This window comes from Zootoca vivipara, chromosome 8 (genome assembly GCF_963506605.1).
Source record: "Zootoca vivipara chromosome 8, rZooViv1.1, whole genome shotgun sequence".
NCBI lineage: Eukaryota > Metazoa > Chordata > Lepidosauria > Squamata > Lacertidae > Zootoca > Zootoca vivipara.
In genome coordinates, this window is record NC_083283.1 from 83,334,833 (window position 1) to 83,358,084 (window position 23,252).

At 42.3% G+C, this 23,252-nt stretch overlaps 3 protein-coding genes across 18 annotated transcripts in view; all 3 read right to left on the reverse strand.

The window, feature by feature from the left end:
• LOC118079302 (protocadherin gamma-C5) overlaps positions 1-23,252 on the reverse strand; it is a 269,776-nt gene that overhangs the window by 124,126 nt on the left and 122,398 nt on the right. Inside the window, exon 1 of one of the 16 annotated variants that reach the window (XM_060278106.1) lies at positions 20,731-23,246. The exons of 14 other annotated variants lie outside the window; for them this stretch is intronic. In XM_060278106.1, the coding sequence (XP_060134089.1) occupies positions 20,731-23,145 (2,415 nt within the window). In that variant the 5' untranslated portion in view covers positions 23,146-23,246. Of the gene's footprint in view, positions 1-2,689; positions 5,119-20,730; positions 23,247-23,252 lie in introns of those variants that run through there. One more of the 16 variants, XM_035103381.2, reaches the window with a different exon arrangement.
• LOC132591110 (protocadherin gamma-B1-like) lies at positions 8,412-12,802 on the reverse strand. The gene has a single exon (XM_060278114.1). The coding sequence runs from the start codon at positions 10,894-10,896 to the stop codon at positions 8,431-8,433; it is 2,466 nt and encodes an 821-aa protein (XP_060134097.1). The 5' UTR covers positions 10,897-12,802; the 3' UTR covers positions 8,412-8,430.
• LOC118079304 (protocadherin gamma-B5-like) lies at positions 13,218-20,696 on the reverse strand. Its single transcript, XM_035103391.2, has one exon. It carries the CDS (start codon positions 17,732-17,734, stop codon positions 15,221-15,223), a length of 2,514 nt encoding a protein of 837 aa, XP_034959282.2. The 5' UTR covers positions 17,735-20,696; the 3' UTR covers positions 13,218-15,220.

Below are 23,252 nucleotides of genomic sequence, written 5' to 3' on the forward strand. Positions count from 1 at the left end.
GTTCGAGTAGATATCCTAAGGAGGCATCTTGTATTACATCGCTTATCGCTGAAATTAGTCCCACATCTCATGCTTATTTTTGTCATCTCGCTCCGTATTAGTGCTCGAATTATTGGTCTATTTGTGTAGACATCCCCTTCAATAGATTTATTTAGCAGCTCTCAACTTTGCCATTGTTTCCCCCCACCCACCCACACCCATGTGCTCCAGTAATTCAGTCATGGTAGATAGCTTTCTGATTTCTAGTGTTAATTTAATCTACTGTGGGATGTGTGTTTCTGACCTTGCACATCTACTTCACAGTCTCACAGGTATGGCTCATCACCCTCTTCTTTACACAGAACAATAACATTATAGGTTTTTTGTAGGCCAATATGTAAGGGATCCTGAGTATGCAGCTTGAAACACACACACACACACACACACACACACACACACACACACACACACGTTAACTTCCTCTGCACGGCCTGGCCAGCCTTCACTGGTTTCCACCCACAAAGTGATGCTAGTGCTACTCTGCTGGTGCATACTTGCCCATTGTTAGCAGACCTTTCAGCATGAATCAGATTGGAATAATCACTTTCAGTTTCTGGAGTTCAAATGTTTCATTCATGCAGAAACAATCTACAGGATGAATTGTGATGAGAGAGAGAGAAACAGCAGACGTCTTATCTCAACAAGCTGGGAGACAACAACAAAATCGCTCAGCTTTTAGGGGTGGAGTTTAACTTAGACATAACAGATACCAACAATTGCTCACTAGATTGTTACACAAACAAGGATTAATTATAAATTTTTAACAGATGACATCAAAAACTCTTATGGACTAAACTCTAGATTTGTGTAGGGTGCACTACTTAGCTTTCTCTTCTCATGAAGATAGCCTGCAAGGCAGCAGAGGTTTAGGATCAGAGTTTTCCTTCCCCTAAATGTGTTACCTTCACAGGTTGAAGAGGAAGTGATCTGCCGCTCACTTCCCTCTACGCCATGTGCAGTAACCACCTTCTTTATTGCTGAACCCACTATTAGTTTTCTCTGCTCAGTCCTCCAGAGCTGGTCTTCACGTGCAGAGAAAGTCCCTAACTCACTGAGGGTTCGAGACCCATCAGCGACCCTCACTTGCTTTAGCTAGTCAGCCAAAGTCATATCCCAGGATGTGGCCACTGCCATAGTGCCTGTGTGCATGGTGGGGACCAAAGACAGATTAACTGCCTCAGAAGTAGGATGACGTTTCTCCCTTGATGCCCAACCCCCAGGGACTTTGCTTTTCAGTGCCCCCCCCCAGCTCCACGGAGTGCAAATGAGGACCTTTAGGTATCATCATCCCTGAGCCAGTAAGTGCCACAGTCAATGAGGTCATCAATACAGACGAGTAATTGCCAACACCAGATTCCCCCAAACTAGTAAGAATGCCATGAAAGTTGGTTTGAGTAACTCTCCTTTCAGGTCTTGGGCCGCTCACTATAGGTTCCTTATGCTTTCTAACCTACATAGCACTTGCCAGTTGTGGCACATTTAAAAAGAATGGATGGGGTGCAAATGTAGCCAGTCTTTAATTATTGACTGACATAGTAGATGAGAAAGCTCCTGTCATGCACCCTCTCATTCGTCCAGTTTATGAACAAGAACAAAATACTACCATTCAGCAGTGGCGGAGCTTCATGCTCCGGCACCGGGGGCGGAGAACAGGCGGTGGCGGGGCTGGCGTGCATTCTGGGGGCGTGTCCTGCGTTTTGGGGCGTGGCACACATTCTGGGGTGGGGACCGCCACCTGTGGGGGCAGGGCACCCAGCACGGGCGGGGAGGCAGCTGCGATGGCACCCTCGGGATCACGCTGCCCGGGGCGGTGCGCCCCCATCGCCTCCCCTTCCTATGCCCCTGCCATTCAGCCCCAACTGGGAACTGATAGATCCTGCCTTGTTTGAAGCTAGAAGGAGAAGGCCAGATATTGCCATGCCAAAACAGAGGCCTAGAGAGTGATGCTACCATGCCCATCCCAACTGTCCACAGAGGCAGCATTGAGAACATGCTGCACAATTTACACCTCCAAAAGATTAAAGCAAAAGCATCATCTGTGGAGTTCAAAGATACACATAAAAAGGTTCATCCACATTACACATGACCTCCTACATTAAAACAATGGGCTAAGCATTGCATCCAATGTTCAATTAAATACCAACAATTTGATCGGTGAAATCCAATCTGCACTGTTAAATGAAACAGGGAAATTCTAGATCTGAACTATGATGTAAAAGTACTTTGTACAATGTTTTTCCCAACTGTCCACAGAGGCAGCATTGAGAACATGCACAACAATTTTTGGGACTGAACTGTCAATATAAAACAAAACAAAACAGAATATGGAATACCCCAACTGACTACGAAATAGCTACTTGCATTAGTCACAGCTACTTAGAATATATAGGAAAGATGATCATTCATGAGGGCTTTTATATTGCAAGCTGCCATTTGATCTTTGGATGAAAGACAGTATAGAAAGATAACAAATAATTAAAATGAACATTAAAAAATGAAATAAAGCCCTGCCTATTGATTTCTAAATGAAAAACTAACTAAAGATTCAAAAAGGCAGGTACACATGCAGTATAAAAGGTTGTATTGCAATGTCACTTAATGGTAAACAACAGAGCGTACCACACATGTAACTGCAGAGAACAAATCTTACCTCTTCACCGTTAGCCATCTCAGAATGAAAATTGTTTCCGCTGTTGCCTGTAAAAGGCACAGCAGGTTTCTCACTGCCAATAATATGGTCTACCATCTGAACATTGGGTGTCAGGAAGGCAAACTCATTCTTCCTGGTCTCAGAAGACAGACACAGCTGGTAGGAATAGGGCAAAGTCCCATCTTCAAAGTTGGGTGGGAAGATGGCCCCATTCTTGGAATGGGGAACAGGACCAAAGCACTGTAGGAACCTGGGATGCCCTGATTGACGGAGCTTCATGGTAACGGCCAGAATGACAGTCAAGAGGAACAAGAAGGAGATCACAGCTAAGGCCAGCACCAAGTAGAACTGCAGGTCAGACTGATACTCCGAGCTGCTGGGCTGGCTCTTCATTTCCGGAAGGGCCTCCTGAAAGTTCTCAGCAAACACCAGGTTCAGAGTAATGGTGGCCGAGAGAGACGGCTGCCCATTATCCTTCACCATGACGACCAGTCTCTGTTTCACAGCATCTCTCTCCACAAAGGCCCTGGCGGTCCTGATCTCTCCAGTATGAGAACCAACCGTGAAGAGTGCAGGCTCAGTGGCCTGTGTCAGGTGGTAGGAGAGCCAGGCGTTGTGTCCAGAATCTGCATCCACGGCCACCACCTTGGTGACAAGATAATCTGCCTCGGCCGAACGAGGCACCATCTCAAACAAGGCTGAGCCCTTGGCTTCTTGTGAGGGGGACAGGATACGAGGGCTGTTATCATTCCGATCAAGAACAAACACCCTGACGGTCACATTGGTGCTGAGAGGGGGAGAACCCCCATCTTGGGCCTTCACTTGCAGCTTGAACTCTCTGAATTGTTCATAGTCAAAGGATCTCTGGGCATAGATGGTGCCGGTCTCAGAATTAATGGAGATATAGGAAGAGATGGGAAGCTCCTCAATGTTGCTGTTGAGGATGGAGTATGTGATCCGTGAGTTCTGGTCCATATCAGGATCAGAGGCTTTGATGGTGAAAATGGAGGCACCTGAAGGATTGTTTTCAGGCACGTAGGTGTTGTAAGATGATCTCTGAAATGTAGGGGCATTATCATTGATATCTGAGATCTGTAGTGAAATTGTTTTGTGTGTGGAAAGAGGTGGAGTTCCTCTGTCAGTGGCTGTGATTGTAATATTATATGCAGGAGCTATTTCTCTGTCCAAAGGACTGTCTGTCTGGAGCTTGAAGTAATTGTTAGATGAGGGAAATACTTTGAAGGGTAAATCATCTTGTAAGTAGCAAGTAACCTTTCCATTATCTCCACTATCTTTGTCATTCACATTGATCAGAGCAATGACTGTTCCTGGCAGAGAATCTTCAGGAACTGGGCTGAACATGGAGGCTAAAGTCACCTCTGGGGCATTATCATTCTCATCGTGTACCCTTATCTCAATATTAGAATGTGTCACCAATCCTCCACCATCTTTTGCAGCAACTGTCATAGTATATTCATCATTGGCCTCAAAATCCAGTTGCTCCAGTAGAGTGATTGTGCCACTGATGGGATCCAGCATGAATTTCTGTTCAGCAGTAGCTGGTATGTTGCTTAAATGATACCTGATTTGGGCATATAAACCTTCATCCTCATCAGAGGCTGCAACCTGGAGCACAAGTGACCCAACAGGAACATTTTCAGATAAGCTGACCTTGTACACTTCTTGAGTGAAAATGGGAGCATTATCATTGGCATCAGTGATATTAATCCGTATCTGGGCTGTTCCAGTTTTTCTAGGCTCACCCCCATCCATAGCAGTAAGAACTAAGTGAAGTGTCTGATCTTCTTCCCGATCCAAAGGTTTACTTAGCACCAGTTCTGCATATTTATTTCCATCTTTTCTCTCTCTAACTTCCAAAGTGAAATACTGGTTGGAGCTCAGCTGGTAATCCTGGAGAGAGTTCATCCCAATGTCAGGATCTTCTGCTTTCCCAAGGAGAAATCGGGTGCCTGGCAAAGTTTGTTCGCCTGCCTCCAAGTTGATATTATCATTGAGGAATTGGGGCGCATTATCATTAACATCCTGGATTTCCACTAGTACATGAAAAATATTCAAAGGGTTTTCCACCACAACTTCAAAATTAACAAAGCAATTTGGATTTTTGCCACATATCCCCTCCCTATCAATCCTGTCATTTACATAGAGGTTTCCATTCTCTGCAGCGATACTGAAATGCTGCATTTTAGCCACAGAGACAGTGTGCAGATTGCGATGTTTTAGTTCTTTGGTGCTCAGTCCCAGGTCCTTGGCGAGGTTCCCCACAACTGAACCCTTTGCCATCTCCTCAGGGGTTGAATAATGAATTTGCTCTGATGCAGCCCAACAGGTAAAAGACAAGAGAGAGAGAAGCTGTACTTGCCTTGTCAGTGCCCTGCCATTCCCTGTGTGCCTTCTCTCCATCTGGCTGGTTCTCTCAAAAACAGGCTGCTTCCTTTTCTCAGTTTCCTATCCTCAGGCTCTCACAATGATGAAGGAAACAACATGAGGTATCACTGAGGAAGAATAAACTGCCCTTGTTCTTATACTTGTGCAAAGCAAAGGAGATTTTTCCTTCTCTGAAAGAGTTCCCTGTCAGTGTGCTATTCAGTTGGCCTGATCTGACTAGCAGTGATGGGAGTTACTGCAGTCTAGGAAGCATCAATGGATCTCTATCCTTTCTCTGCCTGTCATATTGGCCAACACTGACACTTGGAGGACTACTGAAGGAACTGCATTTTGTTCTATGAAAATAGACGGAGTTAAATAAATGTAGATGTTTCTACAGCACATACTGTACCTTCCATTCTGCTCACTGAGTGGAGCATTTGAGAAACTTTTCCTTGGTGTTCTTTCTTAGTGTACAGCTACCCTCATTCATGTTCGTGGATTTTCAGTACTGTGAAAATTTGGGTCGTATCTGATACTGCACTTACATGAAGGTTATGCACATCTTCATTTTTTATTGGAAATATGGAAACATTATCATTAATATATAAGATATCCAGTTACATAGTAAAACATTTTCTTAAAATTAATGTCATAAGATAATAGTTATGCTATATTAGCACAAGAGCTGTAAGTCTACAGCATTTTTTCCTTAAATATAATTAATATAAGCACCCTCCTGAAATTATTCTCTTTTTTTATCTCTCCTAAGTTGTTGGATGTCTGTCTATCCACATTTATGGAACAGAGCACAAGTTCTTCTCAGTGTTGAGTAGGAATTCCAAGAGTTACTTACTATTCCAAGAATTCTCTCTCTGTCTATTTAGGATAAGAAGCAACACATGCAGCTTCTGTCTAGACAGCACTAGGAAGTAAATGTCTGTTTGCTGGTATTGGTTCTACATCAGACTCTGCCGCCTGCCTCCTACATGCTGGTGCCATACAAATGTCCTTGCTTAGCAGTTGCTCCCCTGTGACCAAAGCAGGAATCCGCAGAAGTGGGAACAATGGCAGTAGCTTCTCTACCAGCAGTAAAAAAAAGGTAAAGGACCCCAGGACAGTTAAGTCCACTCAAAGGCGACTATGGGATTGCGGTGCTCATTTTGCTTTCAGGCTAAGGGAAAGCAAACAGACAGCTTTCTGGGTCATGTGGCCAGCAGGACTAAACTGCTAGTGGTGCAATGGAACATGGCGGAAGCTAGGCATGATCCAACAGGATAAAATGTTTGTTGGATACTTTACACGTGCGCTCATTATGATAATAGCATTATGAAGTCTGGCAACTGAGAACAGTGGAAAGACAAGAGGTGTTAGAAGAAATCAACCAGTGTCTAATTGAAAGAGTATATGATAGAGGTTTTATTAGAAAATAACTAAAGTAATTTACTTTCATTTTGTACACATTAAAGGTTATAACTCTTCTTATTGCTCCATAGAACAGCCTACAGTACCATAAACCCAGTCTGGCGATGTGTATCCTATTCAAATATTTTTGCCTGGCATATATCCCCTTGAAAGTGGAACCCCATTGAACAGAATTTACATTTCCTAGTGATCACAACCAGAGTGCTGCCTAATTTTCAACATGCTTCCAGTTTTTCATCTGCTAGTCTATCACACAGAAACATTGCACACAATTCTATTTCATTATAACACAAAAAAACATAAGAAGAGCCCTGCTGGATCAGGCCAGAGGTCTATTGAGTCCAGCATCCTTTCTCCCACGGTGGCCAACCAGAAGCTTCTCAGAAGCTCTGCCCTTGGTCCACATTCAGAGGTGACATAATATAGCCAACATGACAATGAATTTTTTTCTAATCCCCTTTTAAAGCCACCCAAGTAGGTGACCATCATTGCATCTTGTGGTAGTGATTTCCATTGTTTGTTTGTTTAAATAAGTAAATTATTTAGAAATGGTTTATATCAAAACAAAATGGCTGGGTATACAGTTATCATTAAATTTCTATTATGAACTCAAATAAAGCATTTAGCCTTCATAAAGATCCCAATAAAGTATGTGGGTCTGCATTATCCTGAACTTCATTGCACCAATAAATTATGAAACAAAAACACAGAAAGTTATCAGACTGCCTCCCCTCTATGATTCTTACTGTATTAATTAGTTGAACCATTGATAAAATATTCCATGGTGTAGTAATCCATTTCCCTAAAGTTAGTGTTCTTAGCCCCTGTCCCCAATTGTAACAAATACTTGCTCTGGGCACAATGACTTTTGGAGTAATTATCTGACTTCTGTTGTACTACATCCTTAAAGTAATCATATAAAACAATGAGAGGATCCAATGGCAAAGTGCATCCTCTTATTCTTTCAATTTCCCTTATCATGTCCACCCACAAATTCTTAATTTAGGGACATGCCTCCCAAATATATTGCATCCTAGCATTGGTTGAATTGTACTTCCAACATAATTATTTCCTGTACTATAAATGTGACGAAGCCACAGAAGTGTCATGTACCATCAAAAAATAAACTTATACAAGTGTTCCTAAAGAGTCACACTAATTGTTTGCTGCCATATCCGTTTTCACTGATCTGTTGTTGCAATTAGTTGTCAACAAGCAATTCCATAGTTTATGCATTGTATGAAGGTCTTCCTTTTACCTGTTCTGAATCTCACAATGTTCAGCTTCTTCCAATGGCCACAGGCTCCGGTAATATGGGGGAGGGGGATCTCGCTATTCATTTTCTCAACCTCACTCATAATTTTATACAGCTGTCTCACTTCCCTTCTTCCTTGTCTTTTATCTAAACTAAATATCCCTATAGAGGTTGTTGCACCCATTGATCATATTGGGGGCCTTTCTCTGTGCTTGCTGTATTTCACACACTTCTTTTTATGAATCCTCCAGAGAAGCCCCACACAGTCCAAAATTATACTACAAATACCCAGGAAGCATTGACATTTTATGCAGTCTTCAGTTAAGCTGATCATAACAAGACAAATAACCTGTACTTTGTGTGAGTGAAAAAGTACAAATCCATATTTTTAATACTATGAGGGATGTATAAATAACTATATATTTATGGTGACATGCTAATATCCCACAGGAAGACTGAACACTCAAGCTCTATGCAGCATGCTTTAATTCCTGAGATGAAGACTCACTCTGCCATTATTTGTATTATTCAGAATTTATGCTGTGTCTACCATTGCAATTTAAAAGCTACTTATAGGAAAAGTTTTTCACAATCGGAAAAACTACTTCTAATACTGTAATTTCATTTTCCTGACCCCCTTATATAGTAAACCGGAATAAAAATATTAGTTTTATTCCTATAAGGATAGGCTGTTTCTGAAAGCAAAGCTTACCTGCTCACCAACCTCCTCTTTGGCATTGGCATCCCCAATGTTGCCATCCACAAGAACCACCTGAGAGCTATCATTGCATAGCAAGTTTTCTGCCCCCTGGATATGGGGTTTTGGGAAAGAGATCTGCTCTTTCCTCATTTCTGACGATAGGCAGAGTTGGTAGGAATAAGGTAAAGTGCCTTCTTCATAGTTTGGTGGAAATATGACCTGCGCCTTAGAAAAAGCATTAGGTTCAAAGCATTGGAATAATTTGGGATTTCCTGATTGTCGAAGTTTCATGACAATGACCAGTATCACCGTCAGGAGGAATAAAAATGAGATCAATGCCAAAGCCAGCACCAAGTAAAACTGGAGGTCAGAATGATGCTCTGTGTCACTGGACTGCCTAGTCATTTCTGGAAGTGCCTCTTGGAAGTTCTCGGCAATCACAAGGTTGAGGACCACAGTAGCTGAAAGCGGAGACTTCCCATTGTCCTTCACCAAGATGACCAGCTTCTGCTTCACAGCATCTTTCTCCAGAAGGGCTCGTGACGTCCTGATCTCTCCTGTGTGGGTCCCAATGGTGAAGAGGGCCGGCTCCGTGGCCTGCAGCACTTGGTAGGAGAGCCAAGCATTGTGCCCAGAGTCCGCGTCCACAGCCACCACTTTGGTCACTAGGTAGCCTGGCTCTGCTGAGTGAGGAACCATCTCAAACAAGGCAGAGCCCTCAGCGCCTGGGAGAGGATACAGAACCCGAGGGCTGTTATCGTTCTGATCCAAAATGTACACCCACATGGTGGTGGTGTTGCTGAGAGAGGGAGAGCCGCCATCTTGGGCCTTCACTTGGATCTGAAACTCCCTGAATTGCTCATAGTCAAAGGAGCGCTGTGCATAGATAGTTCCCGTCTCAGAGTTGATGGAGACATAAGAGGAGAGAGGCAGCTCCTCCATGTTGCTGTTGAGGATGGAGTAAGTGATACGTGAGTTGCGGTCTAGATCCGGGTCCGAGGCTTTGATGGAGAAAATGGAGGCACCTGAGGGATTGTTTTCTGGCACAAAGACACTGTAGGTTGATTTTTCAAAGGCAGGGGGGTTGTCATTGATGTCTGAAATCTGCAGGGAGATGGTTTTGTTGGAGGAGAGAGGGGGGCTACCTTTGTCGGTGGCTGTGATTGTGATGTTGTATCCTGAGGCTTTTTCTCTGTCCAAAGGACTGTCTGTGAGGACTTTATAGTAGTTTCTTGAAGCTGACACTATTTTAAATGGTACATTACCTTGTAGATGGCACGTAATTTTTCCATTTTCTCCAGAATCTTTATCCTTTACATTGATGAGAGCAATTAGTGTTCCAGAAGCAGAGTCTTCGGGAATTGGACTAGATAAGGAGGCCACGATGATCTCTGGAGCATTGTCATTCTCATCTATAATCTTTATATCAACATTACAGTGAGCCACTAATCCTCCTCCATCTCTTGCTTCTATTGCCATAGTGTACTTCTCTGTTTCCTCAAAGTCAAGGGTCTCCTTAATTGCAATTGTTCCACTTTGTGGATCTAGTCTAAATTTCTCATAGACTTTTTCTGGGACTTTACTGAATGTGTAACTGATCTGACCATTTGAACCTTGATCCCTATCAGAGGCTTTTACTTGGAGTATGGGGGACCCCACAGGAGAATTTTCTCTCAGGCTAACTGTATAAACCTCTTGAGTGAAGACCGGTGGGTTGTCATTGGCATCTGTGACATTAATCCATACCTGAGCAGTCCCAGTTTTTCTGGGTTCACCTCCATCCACGGCCATAAGAATCAACTGCAGGGAGTGCTCACTTTCCCGATCCAAAGGTTTCTGCAGCACCAACTCTGCATATTTATGGCCATCTGGACTGTGTTTAATTTCTAATACAAAGAACTGATTTAGGCTTAACTGGTAGTTTTGGAGAGCATTAATCCCAATATCAGCATCTTCAGCTTTCCCAAGGAGAAATCTAGCACCTGGCAATGTGGATTCAATTATTTCAAGTCTAATATTGGCTTCTAGAAATTGTGGGATGTTATCATTAATATCCTGGATTGCTACGCTTACATGGAAAACATTCAATGGCTTTTCAATCACAGCTTCAAAATCAATAATGCATTGTGTGCTCTCTCTGCACATTCCCTCACGATCTATCCTCTCATTCACATACAGGTTTCCATTTTCAGCATTGATAGTGAAATATGGCTTTTTACCTTCAGAAATGATATGCAGGTTTCTATTCCTCAGTTCTCTGGCATTTAGTCCCAAATCCTTGGCAAGATTTCCCACCAAAGACCCCTTTGCCATCTCCTCAGGGATGGAATAGTTAACCTCTTCCAAAACTGCTCCACAAAACAAAGATGATAATATCAGAAGGGTCATATGCCTTCCTGGTGTTTGCAAGCTCTCTCCATGAAGGATTCCTTTCCTCTTCATTTTCTTCTTCTCTTTGATGAGCACAAGATTTCAGATTTCCACCAAGACAGGAGTAAAAAAAGAATTGGATCCTTTGGCGTAATTTAGATATGCTGCAGTGTTTTCCTTTTTTCAGCTGAAACGTTTGTTCCAGCATCTGCTGGTATTCCCGATGTGCAGTTTGGGACAAAGAAATCGCTCTGCAATAAGCATCAGTGGAACTTCAGCTGCCCTTGGATTGCCGCCTTGTCCAACAGTGACACTGTGAGTCTGAAACAGAGAACTGCAATCTTTCCCCAGTGATTTTTCTCCCCTAATTCATGACATGGCATGGTGGTGTTTACATTCAATGACCCAAACTATATTCTGATACAGGATATGTGAATATGTCTGTTATAAAGTGTTATCTGTTCACCATTATAATAGGTTAAAAGAAACCAGCTTTAAATGAGTATTTACAGCAAAGAAAAAGCAGTAATGAATTTATAGCACTATTTCCACCCTCTAATCTTCATCCAAGCAAATTAATGTATTTATAAAATGCTTCTTTAGAAAAATCAGACTGCAGTATGAGAATGATATTTATAATCATCATTTATAATAATTTATAATAAAAGACTTTTAAACAAAGTTAAAAAAATTGTACAGTATTAGGTATTTACAGGCATCTTAGACTGTGTATGGATAGCCTAAGGACGTGTCTGAAAATTGTGTTTATCTTTACATAATTTCACTGAAAATAGTGCTACATCTCAAGTCCTAGTTTGTCACTTTATGCCCACACATTTTCTGGTTTGTTTGTGTAGTTTTCTCCTTTAGCAGATGTACTGTGTCAGTATTTACCTTTGCCATTTTCCCCACCTGCCCATTTGTCCAGTTACAATAGACACTTTGCTGATTTCATTTAGTTTGTGGTGTGTGCTTTTGACCTTATACAACACCCCAGCTATTTCACAACCACTCAGATATGGGCCAACCCCTCTACATATGCAAACAATATGAAGATTCCAATTTGCCAGGGCAAAAAACGCACCAGAAAGCTACTCAGAAATCTCTACAGTCCTTTCAGTAATTTGGAAAGCTGCACATGGTATCCAGCTGTCAATGCAACTTCATTTAATCAAGGAACAAAACTGCATGCATAAAATCCTGAATGCTAAATAATAGAATCTTTTGAAGTGCCAACATTGGTAGGGTTGAAAAGAGGTGTGCCTGCCTGGGTGGATTGGGAGCATGACAGGATGGACCAGGGGAAGGCTTGGATCTAAAGGATTCACTGCCTTCGCAGTCCCATGACACCCCTTCTCCCATCAACTAGGGAAGAGAATAGCATAGCATAGCAGACATGGTTTAGTTCCTTTCCTTTGCTCCAAATAGGTGAGAATAGCTTGTTTGTTTGAAACTGGAAAAGGATGGAAAATTTCAATTCCTAGGCTTCTTGTTAGGGGGTGACCCAAGGGACTGAAGCCCTGGGTGGTATGTGCTGGACCCCAAATCTTCTGAGCTTTCCCCTCCATTTTTAAACTTCTTTTTCTTTGTTTACTTGGTAGCTGAGTACACTGAAATTGTCAGTCATGGGCCTGTGCCCTCATTCCTTCCAGCAGCTAGCAACAACCCTGGCAAGAACACTCCTCCATCCTCACATCTTCCCTACTGGCCATGAGCCCAGCAGGGAGTTGGAGGGGGTGGTTCATTGCAGGCTTAAGTGACTCAAGTACCTGCTAAGATATCCCACAATGCTATGATCAGAAATACAGTTATCCGTTTATTCATACATTCATCCCATGTAAGCAGCATAGCTAACATGTTGGTAGAGCAGTTCAAGAATTCAACATGCTTCGTGTATATTGAGCTCTCATGTAAAAAACAAAACTGAGAACCAAGAACTCCATGGTATGAAGTCTGCCTCTGACAGGAACTCACTTATATAAAAACTATAAGTTAATGTGTCAAATCCAGACTTTGCCATACTTAGAGTAGCCCCACTTAAATACATTGGACTTAAATTAGTCTTGCTTGACTAAAACTTAGTCCAAGGATAACTAATTCTGGATTTGACCCATTATATGCAATGTCCTTTGAAACTTAAAAATATTGTATACATGGTAAGTATCATTATCATTCTGTTACATCCAACTCCCAATAGACTGTGATCTACTCACAGTATAAAAAAAACTGGCAGTGATCTACCTATTGTCATAAAAAGATTGGCAGTGATCTACCCAAAGTTGTGGAGCTTTTTAGTAAGCCAAAGTTGTGGAGCTTGAGCTTTTTTTTAGTAAGCCAAAGTTGGGTGGGGTTTTTTTTTTTTTTGCTTTTTTGTAAGGAATTCACTAAGGGGCAAGAGGTCAACGAGGAGCGCCCCACGATCTACCAGTAGATCACAATCTACCTGTTGAACATGCCTGCGAAATCATGTGGCAGAAATACATAACACAGGCAGTGCAATCTGGCAGGTAGCAGTATTGAAAAAACTTACATGGAAACTGAAGATAGCAAGAGGCCAGGGGAAATGATAACTTTTATGCAGTCTTGGGTGACTTTATATATTATACAACAATGAAGCATGTGGCAGAACGGTGCCTATGGCCCACAGCACAGTTTGGTGTGCATGAAGCACATATTTTAATTTTAATTTTTGTCCTTCCCTCTTGCCTTTGTATAAACCCTGCAGACCAGCACTGCTGCTGATACAATATATCTATTTTTGTTGTGGACAATAGTTAAAGAGATGGAGGTTATTACGTACCATTTTGTTTTTTGTTAAGATTGAAATGATATTAGAATATACACTTTGGCAAAGCTCTGTGGAGTATTCGATGACGCCTGTTTGACTGTATGTAGTTGTTTTATTTTTGTTTTAAATAAATAAAATTTAAAAATAAATAAATGCACAATGCATGCATTTAACAAAACATCTCACAGTATCTGTCCGCCTGCCTGTCTTTCAGACAGTTGTTTAGAAAGAGCTTTAATGCAATGTGGTTTCACTTAAAGGAATACGGGGGCTGGAAATATCCACAATCTACTCTAGAAGGCCAGCCAGCCAGCCAGTCAATCTGTCTTGACTTGACTTTTTTTTTACATCACTCATGCAGAAACACATATGCCTTTATTGAACCCCACCTTACAGAAAACAAAACATGACTGATTTATGTTTTCCTACCCACAAATTCCAGAATGCAGAGATATGGTGAATGGATTTGACCATGGAGCACAATCTCATTTATTTACAAGTCTGATCTGATTTCTACCAAGTTGAAGGCCTTCCTTCCTAGTCACAATGAATGGGTGACCCCACTCTGGACCTAAGCATGGGATCCATACTGAAACTGGTATTTGCTCTTCACTCAATTTTGTGTAGAAGAGGACATTTAAACACCAGGAGCTGGTAAATCTTAGGGGCAATGATAATTAGTTCTCCTTCCCAGATCCACCCAAGCTAGTAAGGATGCTATGAGGCTAAGCATCCTTTTATGTTATGTTGCGCCCACTCTAGGTGCCTTATGGTTTCTAACTTACATAGAACATGTGCATTGTGGACTATTTAAATGGCGTCTAGATGTAGCTAGGCTTTAATTCTTCACACTCTGAATTTTAATACTGAATTCCAGTATTAAAATTAGAAAAATGTGTGGACTAAACCAATGTAGATGTCATCAGTTTTATAATGCAATTCAATCTGATGTTTCTGGAACTTTCCTCTGCATCGAATGAAACATGGAATCTCTAGATCTGAACTCTGTATAAATACTTTATACAACGATGTTTAATGTGAATTGTAGGAAGCAATTCATTGTATAATTTTTAAGTGAAATTATATAAACAACATAATTCACACCCATAACCTAGATTCAAACAATCTACTGAAGTTCATGGAGCTGCAGTTCACTAAAATTGAAAACTGACACAGTATAAATGAACAAATTTATAATTAACTTGATTTTATGGAGAAGGAAGTAAAGCATAATTTACAGACACCTCTCAAAAGTGTATGTCTTAAAATCTATTGCTTTTTTTAAAAAATTGCTAGTAATACTAATAACAATGATAGTATTTTCCGCTACCTTGATTCATAGCAGCTACATACCTTGATTCTACAGCCAGAATTGCTGCACAGTAGCCCCCCCCCCCAAGCCAAGTAATGTGCAAAAACAAAGTTCTTTTCCTCACTTTATTTAATTTAATGAAAGTAGTTTAAGGTCAACTCCTCAAAATACTAGTTGCTCAAATGACAAGAAGATAAGTAGTTATACCAGATGGAAAAGGATGCATTCTGATTCATAAAAGCCAAATGATGTAAGAGCCAAACTATTCATTTATATGATGAAAAACAAAAAGGAAGTCACATTAGCTGGATAAAAGGCACTCTGACAATGTCACTAATGGCAAAGAATGATGGATAACGGCATTTAATTTCAGAAAAAAACCTTACCTGTTCTCCATTATCTACTGCAGAATCAAAATTGTTTCCACTGTTGCCTGTAAAAGGCACAGCAGGTTTCTCACTGCCAATAATATGGTCTACCATCTGAACATTGGGTGTCAGGAAGGCAAACTCATTCTTCCTGGTCTCAGAAGACAGACACAGCTGGTAGGAATAGGGCAAAGTCCCATCTTCAAAGTTGGGTGGGAAGATGGCCCCATTCTTGGAATGGGGAACAGGACCAAAGCAGTGTAGGAACCTGGGATGCCCTGATTGACGGAGCTTCATGGTAACGGCCAGAATGACAGTCAAGAGGAACAAGAAGGAGATCACAGCTAAGGCCAGCACCAAGTAGAACTGCAGGTCAGACTGATACTCCGAGCTGCTGGGCTGGCTCTTCATTTCCGGAAGGGCCTCCTGAAAGTTCTCAGCAAACACCAGGTTCAGAGTAATGGTGGCCGAGAGAGACGGCTGCCCGTTATCCTTCACCATGATGACCAGTCTCTGTTTCACAGCGTCTCTCTCCACAAAGGCCCTGGCGGTCCTGATCTCTCCAGTATGAGAGCCAACCGTGAAGAGTGCTGGCTCAGTGGCCTGCGCCAGGTGGTAGGAGAGCCAGGCGTTGTGTCCAGAATCTGCATCCACGGCCACCACCTTGGTGACAAGATAATCTGCCTCGGCCGAACGAGGCACCATCTCAAACAAGGCTGAGCCCTTGGCTTCTTGTGAGGGGGACAGGATACGAGGGCTGTTATCATTCCGATCGAGAACAAACACCCTGACGGTGACATTGCTGCTGAGAGGGGGAGAACCCCCATCTTGGGCCTTCACTTGCAGCTTGAACTCTCTGAATTGTTCATAGTCAAAGGATCTCTGGGCATACATGGTGCCGGTCTCAGAATTAATGGAGATATAGGAGGAGATGGGAAGCTCCTCAATGTTGCTGTTGAGGATGGAGTATGTGATCCGTGAGTTCTGATCCATATCGGGATCAGAGGCTTTGATGGTGAAAATGGAGGCACCTGAAGGATTGTTTTCTGGCACGTAGATGCTGTAGGATGGTTTCTGAAATGTAGGGGCATTATCATTGATATCTGAGATCTGTAGTGAGATTGTTTTGTATGTGGAAAGAGGTGGAGTTCCTCTATCAGTGGCTGTGATTGTAATATTATATGCTTGAGCTATTTCTCTGTCCAGGAGACTGTTTGTCTGGAGCTTGAAGTAATTGTCTGATGAGGGAAGAATTTTGAAGGGTAAATCATCTTGTAAATAGCAAGTAACCTTCCCATTATCTCCACTATCTTTGTCATTCACATTGATCAGAGCAATAACTGTTTCTAGCAGAGAATCCTCAGGAACAGGGCTGAACATGGAAGCTAAAGTCACCTCTGGGGCATTATCATTCTCATCAAGCACAGTTATTTCAATGTTGGATTGTGCCACCAATCCACCACCATCTTTGGCTTCTACTGCCATGGTATATTCTTTAGTTTCCTCAAAGTTGAGCAGTCCCGTAAGAGTGACTATGCCATTAATTGGATCCAAACTGAATTTCTTGTGGGTGTTTGCTGCTATGTTGCTGAATTGATACCTGATCTGAGCATAAGAGCTTTCGTCTTTATCTGTGGCTACAACCTGGAGCACAAGTGACCCAACAAGAACATTTTCAGGTAAACTGACTTTGTACACCTCCTGAGTGAAAACAGGTGGATTGTCATTGGCATCTGTGACATTAATCCGTATCTGGACAGTCCCAGTTTTTCTTGGTTCACCTCCATCAAAGGCTGTGAGGATCAAGTGAACAGTCTGTTCACTTTCTCGATCCATAACTTTACTTAGTACTAATTCTGCATATTTATTTCCATCTTTTCTCTCCCTTACTTCCAAGGTGAAGTACTGGTTTGAGCTCAGCTGGTAATTCTGGAGAGAGTTCATCCCAATATCAGGATCTTCTGCTTTCCCAAGGAGAAATCTGGTTCCTATAACAGTTGATTCTATGATCTCCAAGTTGATTATATCACTGAGGAAGTGTGGTGCATTATCATTAATATCCTGTATAACTATTCTTATATGGAAAACATTTAAAGGATTTTCCATCACCACTTCAAAATTAATAAGACAGAGTGGAGTTTTGTCACATATTTCTTCCCTATCAATTCTGTCATTCACATAAAGATTTCCATTGTCTGCACTTATACTGAAATACTGCATTTTGTTCACAGAGGCAGCATGCAGATTGCGCCTTCCTAGATCTCTGGCATTTAGTCCCAAATCCTTGGCGAGATTCCCCACAATCGAACCCTTTGCCATCTCCTCAGGGATGGAATAGTGAATTTGCTGCTCTGTGGCAGCCCAGCAGGAGAAAGGCAAAAATAAGAGAAGCAGTACTTGCCTTCTGAGTGTTCTGCCATCCTCTTTCTGCCTTCTGTCCATCTAGATCACTGAGAATTTTTCTGCCTCCTTTTCTGCAGCTTGTAGTGACCAGATCAGTTTCTCAATAGGACAGAGGAAATCTCTATAAGTAAATATAAACTGCCTTCCTTCTTAAAATTGTGAGAATTGGGAGCCTTTCCCTTTTTTCAGCCGGACTGCAATGCCTTTGCGTTTTTCTTTTTGCTCAGTCTGTATAGAACTGATGAAACACTCACTTTGTAGCAGAAGCATAACTAGATCTCCATCCATTTTTCTGGGACCACGTTGGCCAACAGTGACACTCTGAGGCTCAGAGAGAGAATTGCAAATGTTTTGTTATGAAAATAAAAAGCAGAAATACTACCAGTATGATCATATCTTTGTGTTCCAGGAAAAAGGACAACTGAAAGTGTGTCTATAAGTCATAAATTTGAGAATGCCCTCCTTTGGTTCTTTGGAAATTAATACTTCATTGCTTTTTAGATTCTTTCATGCAGGCCGATGACTTTTAATGTCTTAGAACTGCTACTGTGACTATGAAGAGAACTTTCAAAATCCATGGTCAGGCAATACCTTCATTATTACCAACCAACATGTCACGAATTCTAGCTCCTGAATTTGTAATATCAGAAATTTCTAGAGATGTATTATTTTTAAAAAATAATTCTGTTTGTAGAAGCTCATACTTTATTGGACACTTCTGCCTGACCAGAGATCTCTCTCTGTAACCATTTTGGGAAGATTGAATGGCGTTTAGGCTGGAACTAGAAGTTATTCGCAAAGGATGTGTGGCTGGTGGCAAAAGCAGCAATTCTGTGTCTCCCCCTCTCACCAAAAGAACTCGAAATAAAACAAAAGGTGTGACATGGTGCCATTGCTTTTAAAGCTTCGCCACCCATGCATGTGGCAACCAATGAAGTGAGGAAAATTGCAACAAGGTTCACTAGATGTTACAGATTAGAGAAAAGGAGAAGATGTGGGGTGGCTGCTTTTGGCATTGACATAGTATTTTTCTGCATGGGACTGTCTCAGATGGGCATTGAGGGCAAAGCGGTTTCTAACGCTAGTGGGACAAGCAGCCAATAAACCCAACCACCCACGTATGTACTTCTCTTACTTTGTGACTTTACCAAATACTTGTGTCAATGACATTGTCTGCATATCATACATATAGATTGCATGTTGCTCTGGCTTTGCCACCTTAGCATTATGGAGGATCATGAGCAATCCAGAGATCCTAAAAACTATGCTGCTGTACAGTTCTAAGATGAGACACCAGATAAGACCACATTTCCAAACAAGTGGCTCTTAGTCTCATGGAGAGATCATTCCTAGCTATGTTACTGGAGATGCTTTAACTGGAGAGGGTGAGAATTGAATCTGGGACCAACTGAGTACAACAAACTATAGAATTCCACAACTCAGCTATAGAATTCCAAGTGTGGGGGAGTAGAGATTATTATTGATCACATGTTTATTCCACTTTTCCTCCAAGAAGTTAAAGGCAACTTAGAGGTATATGAGTGTTGGGTCATTCCATTTTATCTTCTCAACAACCCTGGAGAAAGGGCAGGCTGAAAGAGATGTGACCAACGCTGCCCAGTGAGCTTCTTTTTGGACAAGTAAGTATTTGAACTCAAGATTCCATGGTTCAACATTCTGCCCATTGCATCACAGGCTTCAAATATAGAACCCCTCAAAGCTGCCATACGTAAACATTGCCACAATACACTTATTCTTAATATGTCTACTTATGTGAAACATATTCTGTTCATACTTGAGATACTTCTTCTAGATATATCTCCTTTACTTTCTCTTAAACTGGTAAAAACATAAGCTGAAATCACTATGCATAGACTGCTGGTTAAAGATAATATATGCTGTCACATAAAGTCAAATTCCTATAACTAAATATTTAATATTATGGAGAATCAAAGACTGCATTGAAGTTGGTTTACAAACAGATGGCAGTAGGTCCTGGTCCACATGTGCATATTTATCCTTTGATGACTGCAGCATCTAGTGTGAACACAGATGTCACACCACAAATAAAATGGTTGCATGTTCTGAAACACAAACTCAAGGTATCAGCCCACAAATCCAACACATCAGTTCAGCTGCCAAGTGATCAAGCTTAGGTTAACACAGTTAACAAGTGATGCAGTTGTCCATGTGAACTAGCCCTAAATTTTATACAAAAGGTGTGAAAGCACATAATTAACTCCAGGGCAGTCTTAAGCAGGTCGGGCGCCCTGGCGCCGTGGTGCGCAGATCGCTCCGGCGCCCCCGCCCCACCCCATTTCTTCCCGCGGCTGGTGGGCGGGCGCAGGGTGCAGCGCGGTTTCCGCGCAGCGCCGACCCGGCGTCCTGGCGCCCCGTGCCACCCAGCCTACCCCTAGAGCCGGCCCTGATTAACTCTCAAGGCTTGCATACTTCTTATGCATTTGTCATATAACGAATGTAATGTTTGATTTATCATGCTATAAATCTTCCCAACCATCTCAAACTCCTGAACTGTCTCAGGCTTTCATTGGGAAAATTCAGCTAATGAGTTTTGATCATATTATTGGTCCGTCACCATATGTGGGGTTAGAAATGAATTTCCCCATCCACAAGTGGTGAGTGAGAAAACCTGGGTATCGTCCTCCCTTAGAAGTGTGTGTCATCAAAGAACTAGTAGGAACTAGGCATAAATTATACTTCGAACAAGGCAAATAAATGCTCTCTTGTCAAAGAGAGTAGGCAAACATTCACTCTGATTCTTTCTTTCCTGGCGGACTCTGACAAACATTTTTTTTGACCAAGAGAAGTCTAGTTTTTATGGGAAAAAGTGGTGTGCTTGTTGTATGTGTGGTGTAGGTATTTTCAAATACCAAAAACTATAAGCTTCTGGTAAAGATGAAATAATATGAGTGGGAGAATGATCTTCCAACCCCCTCTTCATAAAAGTACATAACAATTAATAGCAGGCATTATATTTAAAACCTCAGAGCCCAGATTTGAAAGGGATAGCTCACCTGTGCATTGGCCGAATCTCCATTACTGCTATTAATATCTTCAGCAATGAGGAAGGGATCCTTTATTTCACATGTATCTTTATTGCTCAGAGTATTGGAATAATTTGCCTTAGAAATATTAAACTGACTTTTCCTAGAGTCTGTGGTGAGAGAAACTTCCTGGCAGTAGGAGTGCAGAAATGCTCGGACTCCATCGATCCCCACAAACTGCGAGATGGGAGCCCCACTGAAATTCAAACTCCCCGATTCAAGCAGCTGAGAATTTCTCCACCGGTGCAACTTAATGGCCCCTAACACAAGTAGGAAAGTGAAGAACAAGCAGGAGACAAAAGCCACTGCAAGGACCAGGTAGAAGGTGAGGTCAGATGGAGGCTCTACAGGAGCTGAGATACTGCTCAGGTCTGAGAGGATTGCAGGGATGGTGTCAGCCAGCACCACAGTCAGAGTGGCTGAAGCAGAGAGAGGCGGCTGCCCATTGTCCTTCACTAAAACCACCAGGCTTTGCTTGAGGGCATCTTTCTCCAGAAAGAAGCGGGCTGTCCTGATCTCTCCCGTGTGGAGCCCCAGAGTGAAGAGCCCTGGCTCGGTGGCCTTGATCAGCTGGTAGGAGAGCCAGGCATTCTGGCCAGAGTCCGCATCCACGGCCACCACCTTAGTGACCAGGTAGCCTGGCTCAGAGGAGCGAGGGGCCAGCTCTATCCCCGTGGAGCCATCGGTGGGAGGGGAGGGGTACAGGATTTGGGGAGCATTGTCATTCTGGTCCAGGATGAAGAGAGTCACTGAGACGTTGGAGCTGAGTGGTGGAGAACCTCTATCCTGGGCCCTGACCAGGAACTTAATCTCCCTCATCTCCTCATAATCAAAATAAATCAGGCCATAGACAATCCCAGTCTCAGAGTTAATGGAAAGGAAGGAAGATACTGGGGAGTCACTGATGTTGTGCTCAATAATGGAATAAGTGACTCTGGAGTTCTCTCCACAGTCTGGATCATCAGCCTTCAGGGAAAATATGGAGGCCCCTCTTGGGTTGTTCTCCATTATATACGAAGTATAAACTGATTGCAGGAAGTGTGGAGGGTTGTCGTTTGTGTCTAAAATCTCAAGTGGAATAACAATTGATGTGGAAAGTGGAGGGGTCCCATGATCTGTGACTGTGACAGTGATGTTGTAGGCGGCCACCTGCTCTCTGTCCAGGGCTCTTGCTGTCATCAAACTGTAGTAGTTGCCATAGGCTTTTGTCAGTAGAAAGGGGAGGTTGCTGGGGACAGAGCACGTGACTTCTGCATTCTCTGCCGAATCCTCATCTTGCACATTCAAAAGGGCTATTGCAGTCACTGGTGGAGAGTTCTCAGGGACGGAGCTGATAAGTGAAGTTATTTCCAGTTTGGGTGCATTGTCATTTACATCAGTAACAAATACTATGACAGTTGATCTGTCCAATAGACCTCCACCATCATGGACCTGGACCTCAATTTCATGAAGTGTAGACTCCTCATAGTCCAAGCCTCTTGCAAGTGTAATTTCCCCAGTATGTGAATTCAAATGAAATATTTGTGAAGCCCTTTCTGTGATCTTTCTGAATGAATATTTCAGTTCCTTGTTGACACCTTCATCCAGGTCAATGGCTTTTAATATAACCACTGTGGTACCAACAGGAATATCTTCCCTAACGCTAACTTCATAGCTATGATGGCTAAAAACTGGTGCATTGTCATTAGCATCTAAAACTGTCACTTGAATCTGTACAGTTCCTGTCCTGACTGGATCTCCCCCATCATATGCTGTGAGGACCAGATTATGAATAGCTTCCTCTTCACGGTCCAAAGGCCTTTCCAGTACCAATTCAGTGTATTGTCTACCGTCAACTGTCTCTTGCACATTGAGGGAGAAATGGCTACTGTTGCTGAGTTTGTATCCCTGAAGGGTATTGGTGCCCAAATCAAGATCCTGAGCTTCATCGAGGGGAAAGTGAGTTCCAGGTGCTGTGGTCTCACTAACTTTGAGCTCCAGTTTCTCTGAATGGAAGGTGGGAGCGTTGTCATTAATATCTGTGATTTCAACTTCAGCACCATATACTTTCATTGAATCTCCCACTATGGTATCAAAATTCAAGACACACCTATCCACTTGTCCACAGAGCTCCTCTCTGTCTATTCTCTCTGTGACGTACAAATGACCACTCTTATAATTCAAAGCAAAATACTGTGTCCTACCTCGAGAAACAATGCGGACTCCACGGCGTGAGAGCTCCTTTAATTCCAGCTTCAGGTCTTTTGCGATAGGCCCCACAAAAGAACCTTTTTCTGCTTCTTCAGGGATGGAATAATGAATCTGCCCTGTAACAGCTTGCCAAACATGAACCAGAATGAAACAAAAGACAGCTCTCCTTCTGCAATCTTGAAAAAAGGTTGCCATTGCCAGATGTACTTCTGTGCCAAGGTGAAGATCCTACTTCTTTGATAGAGTGGCTATATTTTAGATTTGTCTGTATGTGACTGAAATTCTTAGTATAAACACACATA